General features: G+C 43.8%; 1 protein-coding gene and 1 pseudogene across 1 annotated transcript in view; one reads left to right on the top strand and one right to left on the bottom strand.

Moving 5' to 3' along the window:
• Positions 1–813: 813 nt before the first annotated feature.
• On the bottom strand, positions 814–6,363 carry LOC141982743 (uncharacterized; annotated as a pseudogene).
• Positions 6,364–6,520: 157 nt separating this feature from the next.
• The window catches only part of UBE2QL1 (ubiquitin conjugating enzyme E2 QL1), a 33,977-nt gene continuing 25,815 nt past the window's right edge, over positions 6,521–14,682 (top strand). The window contains exon 1 of the mRNA XM_074945076.1: positions 6,521–7,647. Coding sequence (XP_074801177.1) covers positions 6,826–7,647 — 822 coding nt within the window. The 5' untranslated portion in view covers positions 6,521–6,825. The remainder of the gene's footprint in view (positions 7,648–14,682) is intronic.

Genomic DNA, 14,682 nt, shown 5'->3' with positions numbered 1-14,682 from the left:
TCTGCATCCACATCAACATGTTTACTTCCAACCCGATATCATGCAAAAACGTTTGCAGTTGCTGCAATTTGTTCTCCAGTTCTGCTGTGCCCTTTGCCAATATTACCCAGTCATCAGCAAAGAGAAGATGCGTTACCATCAGTTCTGATTTCTTTTTCCCAGTTCAATTTCTTAAACAGTGATTCCAGTATTGCTGCAAATAGCTTTGGTGAGATTGAGGGCTTGGCTACACTTATATTTTATAGCGCTCTAACTTGCTGGCTCAGGGGGTTGAAAAATCACCCCCCTGAGCACAGCAAGTCAGAGTGCTTTAAAGCGCTAGTGTAAACAGGCTCCGAGTGCTGGGAGCCGTGCTCCCAGTGCTCAGAGCTTAATCCCCTTGTGGAGGTGGATTACCAGGAGCGCTGGGAGAGCTCTCTCCCAGGGCCCGCATGCAACCACACTCGCACTTCAAAGCGCTGCTGCAGGAGCGCTGCCGCAGGAGCGCTTTCAAGTTTCCAGTGTAGCCATGCCCTGTGTCACCTTGTCTGAATCCTCTATGTATAACAATAATGCAGGGGACATTGAATAATGTTATCTCTGTCAAACAATTGCAGTTAATTTCTTTCAGCAGCTCAATTTACCTTGGGTCGATTCAGATTTCATTGAGTGTGTTGAGAACAGCGTTAGTCTCCACTGAGTCAAATGCTTTTTTGCAGTCGACAAATGCAATACACAATGTGGGGAGGGATAGCTCAGTGGTTTGAGCATTGGTCTGCTAAACCCAGGGTTGTGAGTTCAGTCCTTGAGGAGGCCATTTAGGGATCTGGGGCAAAAAATGGGGATTGGTCCTGCTTTGAGCAGGGGGTTAGACTAGATGACCTCCTGAGGTCCCTTCCAACCCTGATATTCTATGATTCCTTGCATTTTTCGATGAGCTGCCGAGCTGAGTAAATGTGATCAATTGTTGAATACGCTGAGCAGAAACCAGCTTGTTCTCTGCTGTTGTGAATTCAAGATCCTTCTTAACCTGATTGAGTATGACGTGGGTGAAGTCCTTATACACTTGTGAGAGGAGTGTGATCAGATGGTAGTTGCTCAATTCTTCTGAATCGCCTTTCTTCATCAATAGTATTGTTTTCGATTTCTTCCATGCATCTGGAATATGCTTGTTATTGATGGAGATGGTGAATCATTGCGCCAACGCTTTGAAGAGAGTCTCTTCCCCTGCTTCGAGGTATTCTGGCCAAATATCATCCACTCCCGGGCTCTTCCCTCTCTTTATGTTATGAACTGCGTATTCAGTTTCTTCCCACATAATGTCGGGAACTTCTTCTGTAGCCTGCTGCAGCAGTGTATGCTGGACATTGACATGCGAGGAGTAGAGATCATTGTAGAATTTTGTACATATTTCCTTCATCTTGCTCCTTTCCAATGTCCTTTGACCATTTTAATCTTTCAGCTCTGTGGGATAACATGTTTCAGCCTAACAACTTTTTCTACCTTCTTCAGATGCTTGTTCTTTCCAACCACCTCTTTCAATTTCTTCTTTCTAAAGTCTTCAGGGTCTTCTTTGATCTTCACGCAAATTTCTTTGCACAGTGTTCTGTATTCTTCACCCATTTTTCCTTCTAATTTCATGCGCATCCTCCTCTCCATCAGATTCAGTTTCCTCAGTGATCCTCTGCTTGCATCCAAGTGTTTTCAATGTCTTTGCCTTCTTAGCTGGTGAGATTATCTGAGAGAGAAACTCTCCATAGTCCTCATCAATGTCCTTGTTGACATTATACTCGAGGTCCATTTCACTCACTTCCTATGCAAATGCTTCTTTGTTGAAGTGCCATTTGTGCTTCGGTTTCTGGCTTCTCTTGACTCATCTTTGTAGGCATTGTCAACGCATAGTTTTGAGCCCAACATAGGATGGTCTGAGCCTTGCACATAATTCATTCTCGTATTGTTGCTACATCGTTGAAGATTTTTCTTGTATCCATCAATACATAATCCGGCTGATTCAGTGTGACTCCATCTGGGCTTTTCCATGTCCAACGCAGTTGTTCTTTTTGAAATATTCTGTTCATTATGTGGAGATGGTTTGCCTCTGTGAATGCAACCAGACGTATGCCACGATCATTTCTTACACCTTTATTGAATTTTCCCATGTACTTTTCATTCTCACTCTCCTTTCCACCTATTATTGCACTGCAGTCCCCTTGAATGATTGTATAGGTGGACCCTTTCTGCATTGCCTCCTCTAGCTTTTTGTAGAAGTGTTCCATTTCTTTGTCTTCCGCTTGCTGCATGGGAGCATACACCTGAATCATTTTAATCATTCTCCTTCATTTTATCTGAACCATGGGAACTGTAGTACCACACAATAAATAGACGTTATTTATTCAAGAGACCAGAAATTACCAAGTGCCCAGATTCAGAGGGTTATATAGTACAAGTATATTTTTCATACTGTTTGGTTGTTTACCAATTTGTTCATGCAATAATTAGAACTAAGCAATCCCTGACTGCAATTTGGCAGGGTGGTATATTCATGTGTCAGGGTGTGATCTCACTTCCCATTGAAATCAAAGGAAATGTTGCTATTGACTTCAATAGCATCATAGCCAGGATCCCATCCTTTACTCAGACAAGTACGGCTGTTCTTATGCAAGAAGTTCCCTGGGCTAAATTCTCAGGTGCTTAGCCAAAGCTCACTGAATTCATAGACTCGTGGATTCCAAGGCCAGAAGGGATCACTGTGATCACTTAGTCTGACCTCCTTTATAACACAGGCCATAGAATTTTACCTTGCATCAAGCCCAATAATTGGTGGTAAGATAGAGTATCTCTTAGGAGGGTGATGAGAAGATCTTAGAGGAGTTGGAAAAGACCTCTTTGCCCATAACAGGGATTGTGATTGACCTTTATTGTGGCTGTGTGGAGGAAGTACAGGAATTCAAGAGGATGGAGTTTGCATTCAGTGTGAACTAGGGTGTGGAGATTGGCAGCAGTCAAGGTGGCCAACAGGGATGTGGTTGGCAATTGGCAAGAATCAGTGTATAGTATGTTGCCATTTGGCATCTGCCATTACTCACAGGATAGTAGAGTGCTCTGTGTACTCCACAAACTCTTTATCCAGTTGTGGACTCATTTCAGTGTATTTGTTATGAAATTTGAACCCCTCATTGAGCGGGGTCCCAGCTATTTTCAGGCTTGCTTACACTAGGGAAATTTGACAAAAATTCCTCAGTCACTAACACTAGTGTCAGCTACACCAGCAACTTTGAGAGCCTTAATGTAGACAGGACATAGGCTGCAGCCAATGTTTTAAGTATCAAAAGTAAATTACATCTTTGTTTTGAGCAGTGTTAGTGGACACAGTGCTTAAAATGCTGGCAAATGCCAAAAAAACCTATCTATACTAGCAGCCGGATTCTCCTACCCACTGTGTCTACTTTGAGTTGCTCAAGTGTACAAAATGGACTGATATTGGCCATAAATGGCCATCAGAGAACTCCTCTTGTGCAAGTGAGATCTCTGCCTCCTGTGTCAGCTTTGTCCTTCTGTCCCATCCCCACACAAAAAACCTCCCTTCCCCTAGCATAGCTGAAAGGAGGGAATGTGTTAGGGAGCAAAGAGACAGAGCAGAGCTCCACTTTGCATGATCCTCCACTACTATAAGGTCAACTAGGCTATTTACATCAGTGGCATGATATAAAAAGATGTCTAAAAGGTCTGAAACTGACTATCTTTGTCTAAGCTTCAAGAAAGGCAACCAGTAAACAAACAGCATAGATGTTTAAAATGATTAGAGTTTTAATAATCAAAGTGTCATTTATAACAGAGGTAAGGAACTTTGTTTTGTTTTAAATGATTTTTAAAGCCATCAGTGTTCCTTTTGGACCCCATCCTATTTCCACTGAAGGCAAAACTCTCACTGACATCCGATGAAGTAGCTGTAGCTCACAAAAGCTTATGCTCAAATAAATTGGTTAGTCTCTGAGGTGCCACAAGTACTCCTTTTCTTTTTGCGAATACAGACTAACACGGCTGTTACTCTGAAACCTGACTTCACTGGATCACTGACTTCACCTGCAGGATAAGGCCTTTAATGATACCATAGCTGAGAAATCAATACAGGTTGAATCCCTCTAATCCTGCACTCCCTGGTCCGCTAACATCCATGGTCCGGCATAGGCGACAACTCCGTGGGTGCTCCAGGGCTGGTGCCAAGCTCCCCCCTCAGTCCCGTCCCCCAGCGCCGCTTGCATACTGGTGGCCTCGCGCTTACCAACTCCTCCTCCCTCCCTCCCAATGCTTCCAGAGTGCTGCGAACAGCTGATTTGTGGCATCCAAACTCTGGGAGGGATGGGGAGGACCTGGGGACAGCAGCTGGGACCCTGGGCGAGGGGCCGGCAGCTGAGACCTGGGGCCGGCATCAGAGTCCCCGGGTGGGGGGGGCCACACTGGGTGCAAAGCCTGGGGGTGATGCATCACCCCCTGCACCACCCCTATTTCCCGCACCTATGGAGACCCGCTGGCACTCTGCATTGATCTCCCGTGGTTCGGAAAATTCACTGATTCAGCACTGGTCAGGTCCCAGGATGCTGGACTAGAGAGGTTCAACCTGTATAATGCTACTGATTAATTATTTTTAGGATCTTGATATCTAAGAGCTCTTTAAAATTATGCCAATAAAATTGTCATTAATTTGTTTCCTCTGTTTGTATTAAATTAATCTGCATTTTACACTATATAACGTGAAAAAATGGTTATTGCAACTGGTCGTAACATGCTATATTGTCACATGCAGTATCACCTGACAAAACGAGTTACAGGTTAAATTAATAGCCAGGGGAAAAAAATAAGGATGAAAAGTAAAGGGTGTCTCCAAAATTCCTTACAGTTGTGTCAAGAAGCAGTTACGCAGATCAAAAAATATGGTTGCTGCTGACAACATACTATAATTTGCACATATCATTTAAGAAGCCTGCTAAGTTTCCTTCACATTGTTTCCAAAACGGCTTAAAGGAGTTCACAAATCCCTCCCCAATACAGGCCGCTCTTCCAAACCAGAGTGGAAGCCAGGGCCAGATTAACCTTTTGTGGGCCCATTCATGGAGGCAATGGAGCGTGGTGGGGGGAGTGAAGGGCCAGCCAGGGGCAATGGAGCATGGCAGGGGCAGCCCCCTCCGCCCAGCCCAGTACGAGGGCACCAGTCACAAACCAGCAGTTGCCAGACACACAGTGGCCAACTAGCCCTGTGCTGCCAGCATGCCCTTTCCCCTCGGGGGGCAGGCCTATGTTGTCTTGGGGCGCAGTACAACCGGAGCAGTCCAGGTCCCCTTCTGAGCATGGGCCCGGCTCCATGGCACCCTTGTAAACCTGGCACTGGTGGAGGCCTCCCCAGGGCACACCAAAGGGCAGAGGACATCTAATACTGTAACAGATTTATTCCTTCATCAGGTAATGACTTGACATAGATTTTATAGAATATAATACCAACAGGGACACACACACTGGCTATTACTATGTGTTCACTGGTGAATAGCTATAATTATTCTTCAGCCTTTGCCTTTCTTCCTCCCCATCTGAAAGTGTTTCTCTCTTCCCTTTTCAGTCTTTGAAGGGGAAAGCAGCTGTATGGATCCAGCACCCAGCGATCACGTTTCTGATACGGTCGGTTGTCTTCTCTCTGTGCACAGTCACAAGCCCATGGGGCCACATTAGCCTTGGCGTTTGGGGGGAGCAGGTGGGCTGAGAAATCTGTTCATGTTGAGGGGATGAAGGGGCGCCCATCCCCAACTCCCCACCATTATTAAAGAAACATTTTAATTCTCGTCCAGCCAGTGTCTCCTGCCCCCATGCGAGTAACAGCCTGGCCCCTCCCCAGGGTCCCGCCTCCTCCTCCGCTCGCACAGCAACAGACTGAGCGGCCTCTGCAATGTCAGCTCCGCAGAAGCGGAGAACCTGCAGAAACAAGGCAGGGCGGCCGTGGTGCGGGGGCAGCTCCCCCCAAAGCGCTCTCTCCCCCTGTGCCAGGAGAAGGTAAACGGAGGGAAGGGCGAAGGGCGCCTTGGGCTGCGATCGGAGATTCCCCTGCCCCCCTCACCCGCCTTCTCGCTGTATTACTCCGTCAGCCCAAACTAGCCCCGTCGGCTGCGGCACGCGCAGCGCCCCGAGCCTGGCTGTAGCGGATTCCACAACAAAGAGCCAGGGCCAGGAGCTGTCCGGCTGCCGCTGCTGAGAGGGAAACGGGGAGGCAGAGGGCGATACTCAGGAGCCGAACAGATCCCACCTTTCGCAGGGAGAAACCTGCAGCCGACAGAATCGAGAGCGACATTAACTCACCAGCTGGAGGAGGAGGGAAATCTGGTACCTGAGCAGGTCCAAGGCTAGCGAGGGAAGGAAAGGGGGGGGGGGGCGGAGAGGAGGCAGCGAAGGGTAAATCCCGCGGGCAGAGCTCGTGGCGTGGCTTGGCTCGATATTAACTGCAGGTTAGTCGGGAAGCAGCCGGCCATCTGCAGGAGAAGCACCTCTCGGGGGGGGGGGGGCGGTGCGTGGAGAGGGTTCCCCCCTTTCGAGGGGGGTTATGGCCATAGCAGTGGAGCTCTGGTGACTCCGGCAGCGGCTACAGTGCTGCAATGCTGCCAGCAGCAGCCCCGGTGAAAGGAGGCGTCTGAGCAGAAGCAGCATCGCCTCTCCCCATCGTCTTTCTGTCTCTCCCGCCCTCCCTGCTCCGGGCTCAGACGTCTCCGTCGCCCTCACTCACGCCGAGGAGCGCCCTGCTCTCTGCAGAGGGGCCACGCCGGGGCTCGCCAAGCAGCGGCTCCAACAGAAACCGCCAAACACAACATGGCCACTCTGCTCCGGAAAATCGGGCTCATCCGACTGCACAACAGGGACACGGAGGATCCCAAGCACCATCATCACCACCACCGCAGCAGCCAGCAGGGCTCCTCGCTCCGAGCCAAGGGCAGCCAGAAGAACAGCAGCAACAAGCAGCAGGGCAGCGCCGGCTGCAGCAGCAGCAGCAGCCCCAGCAAGGAGGGCAGCCCAGCGGGCAACAAGGCCAAGAAAGTGCTGGAGCTCTCCAAGCAGCCGCCGCAGCAGCCCGGCTCGGGGGACCACAAGGAGAAGCCCCCGCACCACAGCGCCAAGGAGCCCGGCTCGGGTAAGGAGCCCAGGCCGCAGCTGCTGCCGGGGGGGAGCAGCGGCGGCCGGGCCGGCTCTGCCCCGCTGGTGCCGCCCCCGTCGGGCTCTGCCCCCGTGGCGCCCTCGGGCAGGCAGCAGCACTGCACGCAGGTGCGGAGCCGGCGGCTGATGAAGGAGCTGCAGGACATCGCCCGGCTGAGCGACCGCTTCATCTCTGTGGAGCTGGTGGACGAGAGCCTGTTCGACTGGAACGTGAAGCTGCACCAGGTGGACAAGGACTCGGTGCTGTGGCAGGACATGAAGGAGACCAACACCGAGTTCATCCTGCTCAACCTCACCTTCCCCGACAACTTCCCCTTCTCGCCGCCCTTCATGAGGGTGCTCAGCCCCCGCCTGGAGAACGGCTACGTGCTGGACGGCGGGGCCATCTGCATGGAGCTGCTCACCCCTCGCGGCTGGTCCAGCGCCTACACCGTGGAGGCGGTCATGAGGCAGTTCGCAGCCAGCCTGGTGAAGGGTCAGGTAAGGGGCTGGGGACCCGGGGTTCAGTGCGGTGTCAGCTGTTTCCTTACTTGCAGGGGTTTAAGCCGCAGTTCCCGCACAGCCTACTCTCTGGCCCTGACCTCCTGGGCCAATGGCTCCCTGTATGACCTTGGCCAGGTCAAGATACCAAGGTGATGGGTCACCTGTTCTCCCTGTTCCTAAGTGAAATTGGGATAATAACACTTCCCTGCTGTACAGGGGCGATAGGGTCAGTCATGTGGGTCAGGTGCTTGGAGAGCCTCTGGCTTCAGTTATATGCAACGGTAACAACGGGGGAAAGGGTGTGGAGAGATCTGAAAGGAATGATTTTATCTCTCCTTTTATATACTTTGTCCTGTAGCTGACATTATAATTTGCTAGCTGGGTAGTGAAAGATGCTGGAAGAGCCATCCCCAGCAGACAATCCCTTTGTGTTGAGCAAATTATCCTCCAGATTTCAGGTGTCATTTGTTCTATCTTGAACTAAAGCCTCCCTCCACTAGTCAGCCTAGACTTGCTGGCCTCCTACTTTACACAAATATCACTGTATTAAGATACACTGCCTTGAACTGCTGCTTCCAGACTTTTTGTCTGGCTTCTTCCTGGCCTCCCAAGCACTGCACAGATAAATTACTGGATGGGATAGTGGGCAATTATTGGGTCTCCCTCAGCACCTGGTTTTTGATAGCTCTAAACATAGGTTTGCCTCTTTGACATTAGTTACACTCAAGCTACAATTCTTGCCCAGTGCTGAGCTATCAACACTGCTGTGCAGCTTTAAATTTGTTGTCTAAAAAACTAATCAAATAATTGTTCACTATACATTGGGTTCATAATGGCTAGCCCTGGAAAAGATCTTTTGGATCCTCCAGCCAGAACAGAATATGTCGGTCCTCAACAGAGGATGTATTAGATATCAAATGGTACTCCATTTGCTCTTAGCCAAGAAGAAATATTACTGTTGTGTTCCTTTTTCTCTCTCTCCCTTAGAACACCATTGGAAGTGAGATTTTGATGAATAAGTATTTTTTGTGAGATCTGTAGCCAGTCCTTCTTTATGTTCACTACAATGGGCAAGTTGCCTGTGTCTATGGAAGGTGGTTTTCTGATCATTTAGTGTGTCCTTGAAATGTTGTCTTTCCACATAGCCCACACACACAGGTCCATGTCCTCTAGCAATAGTAGACAATGGAAAATGGTGTTTTTTCCTTTGGACAAAGGGAAATAAATTCACTGGATATCTTTTGGGTGGGTCTTTTGTTTAATAAATAATTACTTTATTGTTACAGATTTACTCACATTCATTAATGGGACTGCTTGTGTGAGTAACTGCTCATCAGTAGCTTCACAGACTGGCCCATAAAGAGGTGTTTATTTAGATTACTTTACTTGAACCTTGCCTGACCCTTTTGGGAAAGACACTTCCACAGTCCTCACCTCCTCCTTCAGTTTGGCTCTGGGTCTGCTACTCATTTATTCAATTAGTTCATACTGTATGCCTTGTTTCACTTGAAGATGTCAATTTCCATAGGTCACCTTGGAATTCAAAGAAACATCTACCCATAAAAAAGAGGCTTACTTAATTTATAATAGATCCATGGTATATTAAATCTCAGTAGGATCTGTTTTGTTATGTCCCATTATTTGTTTTTCACTCTTTTTACAGTGATCATGTTTCTCATTGTATTTGAATAAGGATTGAGAAGTATTATGTTAAAATCTATCAAACCAGTTCTTAAACTATTGTAATATTTTTCTGTGGTTTGTTTCTACCCCTAAACTGAAAAGGGTCAAAGGAAGGTTTGATAGTATAATTTTGTTTTAAATATTTTGTTTATTCATAACATGGCTCAATATGAAACATTTTAAATAAAATACTTAGATTACTAATCAATTAAACATTAGTCTTGAACACATTGTAAAATTTCACAATCTTCTTTTAATCACCAAAAGGATTTCTGAAATAAAATTCTGTTTTCTGATTGCAAAGGAAGGATGGTTTCTTCAAAGCAAAGTTTTTCTTTTTTGTTGAAATAAACCTGTTCAAGCCAAAATTTATTATAGGTTTGCCAGCAGTTTGATCTTAGGTATTCAATACGAAAAAGTCATGTATGTAAATTGGTGTGTATTTGTGAGATAAAGTAAAAATGGTCTATTAAAATTATTGCCAATAATTTAATAGGGAAATTTGAAAGCCATGTACTGTGCAATGCAAGTTAAAATATATATTAATAGTAATATAATATATACTTGTCAATTATAGCCTGATAATCTGTGATAGATTACTATCCTGTAATAGAAACCATGCACTGTATAATGAGAGCCATATTTTTTGTAATCAGACTCATGTTATATAATCTTGATTCCATTGCATAAGTGCAACAGCTGAAAGTACAGACACTTTAGAATCCAAATTCCATTTTTATATTTTACACCTGATCTTCTCTTTACTATTAGTTTAATATCACAAAGTCATAAGAATATAAAATGTTGAAAATATATAACCACTGATCCTGCAAAAATATACATGGTTAATTCTTATCATGCTGCAAATAGTCACATTGATTTCAGTGAAACTACCTGCACAAATAAGGATGATTCATGTCAGATTAATTAACTAATGCCTGTACAATGGTGTAGCATATAAAACATTATGAAAATGCTAAATATCATTATTATTTAAATAAGGGTTTGAAAGAGTAAGCCCCTTCTGTAGACTAGAAATGACAGTGCAAGAGTAAATGATAATTACTAGCTTACAGTTCCATTGAAGGATTATGAAGCTATCATAAAATATGCCAGAATAATGCAGCATCAGAATTCCTCATTTGAATTCCAGCTTGGTAGTCACCATTAGCCTGTGCATTAACCCTTATATTGGGTGTTATCTTCAAGGGAATGTGATACATGGAGCTCTTGTAGGGTCTGGCCCAATATGAGCTCAATTCTGCTCCCATGGAATTGAGTGGGAGTCTTTGACTTTAATGGAAGGTGGATCTGGCTCAGAGAACAGTTACGGAATCAGGACCAAAAGTAGCACTACCATTGTTAAAAGAAGACTTAAGATAATAATATATGTTAAATATTCTAACTATTAAGAATGTAGAGTATTTCACATGAAAGGATTCTAAATATATATGCCCCAGTCCTGTAAGCAATTAGGCAAGTATGTATCTTTAATAAAACACCTTATGTGAGCAAAATTACTCAAGTGTCTGAATGCAGGATTGAGTTTTTAATATGCTTTTCACCATTTGAGATGTTTGCCTACTTTTTTCACTTTTACCAGTTTGAACAATATAACTAGGCGGGTTAGTTTCATTTTTTGTTTCTAGTCAAGCCCACTTTTTGATATTTATGCACAATAATGCTGTTCTGTGTTAGTTTCCAACACTGTAGAGGGAATGCTTACGTTTTGTGCTGAGAATAAAAATGCTTTTCAGTATATTTCTCGTGTTAGGGTTTTGTCAAAAACAAAAACTAAGCAAGTGAACTCTAACCATTAAGCCAGACCTATCATGCTTGTTTATAACTTGCTCTAAAAATTTGCCATGGCTTAGAGTTTGCCGTACAACATCTCACTGGGAAACATACATTTGTTTATTTTTATTATCTTTGTGTAAGTTGTTCCAGCTATTTATATATTTTAGAAGTGTCAAAAACAAAAAGGTAGTGTGTGTATAGGCCCTGATCCTGCACCATGGAAGCCAGTGAGAATTTTACTGTTAACTTTAGTGGGCACAGGATCAAGCCCTTGCTTTCGAAGACTCTAGTCCTGCCTAAATGTAAGCACCTGAGTAGTCCCTTTGAAGGACTGGAGCCTTCAGCTCTAACACTGCTTTGGGATTTTGTTTTGTTTTTTGTTTTTATTTTGGAAAAAAATAAAAGATTTTGCTGGCCACAAAACTAACTAACTAAATGAAATAAAACAAGACAAGTAATTATTTTACTTGACTAGTTAGGAAAAAGAAATAGACAAGCTTTCTATAGGAAGTATCATCCATATCTCAAAGAACACACACATAAAAATAACTTACTTAGTCAACAAGATTACTACCTTTACCAAATAAAAAAGGTCATGATACTGATATTAAAAAAGCTATTTTTGAAAGCCTTTTTAGTTTGCATATTTAACACATGCTCTAAGTTCCATTAGATTACTTCACATGTACTATAGAGTATTTAGATTATATAATGTTGACTTTTTAGTATGCAAACTAATATTGACACAAGAGAAGAGTTATTAAAATGAATCATGTCATTGAGCTAAAATTGATCAGAATATTTCATACATTTGCAAGTTGGTCTTTCCTTTATATATTAAAAAAGCATAAAAAGACAGGGATGTTTATACAAAACATTTGTTGCAAATTAATATTAATAGCCTGATTAAAACTGTAAATTCCACAATGAAAGAAAATCAGATTTATGGACTTCCAGCTTTTTACATTGAGTTATAATAGCATATTTGATATGTAAAAGTAATTGGACCCAGTCTTTTTCCCATTGATGTCAATGGCAAAACTTCCATTAACCTCAGAAGGAGCGGAATTAAGCCCTTCTTTAAGCACAGTGGTGTGAGTTACTGGCATGAGACAAGTTCCATTGGGAGTTGAGGGTGCTTAGCACCTTGCAGGAGGTTCTCAATACCTCAAAGAACTGTGCCCATATTTTCTGCCTTAACTCTGGATCTCTCTTTTAAAAAGATTATTGGGCCAAGAACTGTACTTTAAGAAGGGTTATTATTATTATTTATTTATTATTACTGTTGTGTAATTGATTCCTGCTCTACTCATTGCTGACAGTTTGGTGAGCAAAGCCTAAGGACTTGTCTACAGTTAAAACGTTGCAGTGGAACCACTGCAGTGCTGTTGACAGAAGGGGTTTTCCCGTTCGTATAGGTAAGCCACCTGTCTGACAGACAGTAGCTACATCGACAGGAGAATTCTCCCATCAACCTAGTGTTGTCTACACTGGGAGGTTAGGTCAGTTTAACTGCATCGCGCGGGCTGTGGATCAACCTGATTTCCTAGTGTAGACCAGGCCTAACTGCCTGCACCAGAGTTTGAATCCTGGCCCACTGAAATAAATGACAAAAATCCCATTGACTTTAGTGGGGTTGGGATTTCACTCAAAGAGTTAAGATAACTTTAGAAGAATACATTTGAATATCATCATCTGACACTGCATCAGGTCCTGGAGTGAATATCGTTTGTTGTCTTGGAGCACTCTTGACCTAGCAGAACCTTTTACATCTATATGGCTAGCCTTAGGGAACTGCACATGTAACTTGTAGCAGATGAAGTGAAGTCCTTTTATTTTTCTTAAGTCTTTAGAAATTTGTAAATCATTCTAGAATAGTAAGTACTGTCCTGACAATAAGAAAAGGAGTACTTGTGGCACCTTAGAGACTAACCAATTTATTTGAGCATGAGCTTTCGTGAGCTACAGGTCACTTCAAGTGAGCTGTAGCTCACGAAAGCTCATGCTCAAATAAATTGATTAGTCTCTAAGGTGCCACAAGTACTCCTTTTCTTTTTGCGAATACAGACTAACACGGCTGTTACTCTGAAACCTGTCCTGACAATATTAAATGCTATTATTCACTGAATAAAGGAAATGGGAGTAGTGCCAGTCATATAACTGTAATAAAAAAGCAGAGTGTCTGCTGTAGCTCACATTTATTTAATAATATGATGCATGATTGAGATCAGTGCATATCCCTTCAAACACTGATGCTATCTTGTTACTTGCAAACAAGCATTCTTCAAAATTTATCCCAAAGCAGTTACTCTTGCTGTAAAAGTAATTGAACCATTTTATTTGCAGTTTTGCAAACTGTGTAAACACTGTATCATAAATCATAGAAACATAGAATATCAGGGTTGGAAGGGACCTCAGGAGGTCATCTAGTCCAACCCCCTGCTCAAAGCAGGACCAATCCCCAACTAAATCAACCCAGCCAGGGCTTTGTCAAGCCTGACCTTAAAAATATCTAAGGAAGGAGATTCCACCACCTCCCTAGGTAACACATTCCAGTGTTTCACCACCCTCCTGGTGAAAAAGTTTTTCCTAATATTCAACCTAAACCTCCCCCACTGCAACTTGAGACCATTACTCCTTGTTCTGTCATCAGCTACTTCAGAACAGTCGAGAGCCATCCTCTTTGGAACCCCGTTTCAGGTAGTTGAAAGCAGCTATCAAATCCCCCCTCACTCTTCTCTTCCACAGACTAAACAATCCCAGTTCCCTCAGCCTCGCCTCATAAGTCATGTGTTCCAGTCCCCTAATCATTTTTGTTGCCCTCCGCTGGACTCTTTCCAATTTTTCCACATCCTTCTTGTAGTGTGGAGCCCAAAACTGGACACAGTACTCCAGATGAGGCCTCACCGATGTCGAATAAAGGGGAATGATCACGTCCCTCGATCTGCTGGCAATGCCCCTACATATACATCCCAAAATGCCATTGGCCTTCTGTAAATGATAATCAGATAAAATAATGAACATCCCTAAGGCTCAGCAAGAAATTTTTAAGTTCTTAGCACCTTGGTCCTTAGCACGTTCAACTAAACCAGAACACCTCCAGAAAAAAAGCATAACTTGTTTTCTTTAGTGAACTAATACAGTTTCAAGAGAATTTTCTCCTATTTGCTACATGTTAAAAAAAAGTTCTGTTTGAAAAGTCTAAAGAAGCCATGCTGCTTCACAATATAATGCTTGAATCTGTTTTAGTAAAATGATGAAAGAAGTAGGGATGTCAATGTGAAAATAAGAAATCACAAACCACCATTTTATTTAAAAATTGCTGAAGTAGCAGGAAAGCATTACTTAATTGTTTCAGGACCCTGGATTGGATTAGTAATACTGGTGGGTTGTCCTGCCTTTAGTCACTTGTTTCATGTGTTCTCTATCTGGGTGAGGGGACAAAATAGTTTAAGATAATTACCAGCTAAATGATAACTCTGCAGCTTTTGGCATTTGTAAAGCTTCCATATTGTAAAGTATATATGTTTGTTTTTGTATCAAGTAGGACAA

The sequence above is a fragment of the Natator depressus genome, chromosome 2 (genome assembly GCF_965152275.1).
Source record: "Natator depressus isolate rNatDep1 chromosome 2, rNatDep2.hap1, whole genome shotgun sequence".
NCBI lineage: Eukaryota > Metazoa > Chordata > Testudines > Cheloniidae > Natator > Natator depressus.
Note: the sequence above shows the minus strand (reverse complement) of the source record. Positions and strands in the feature narration are given on the sequence as shown.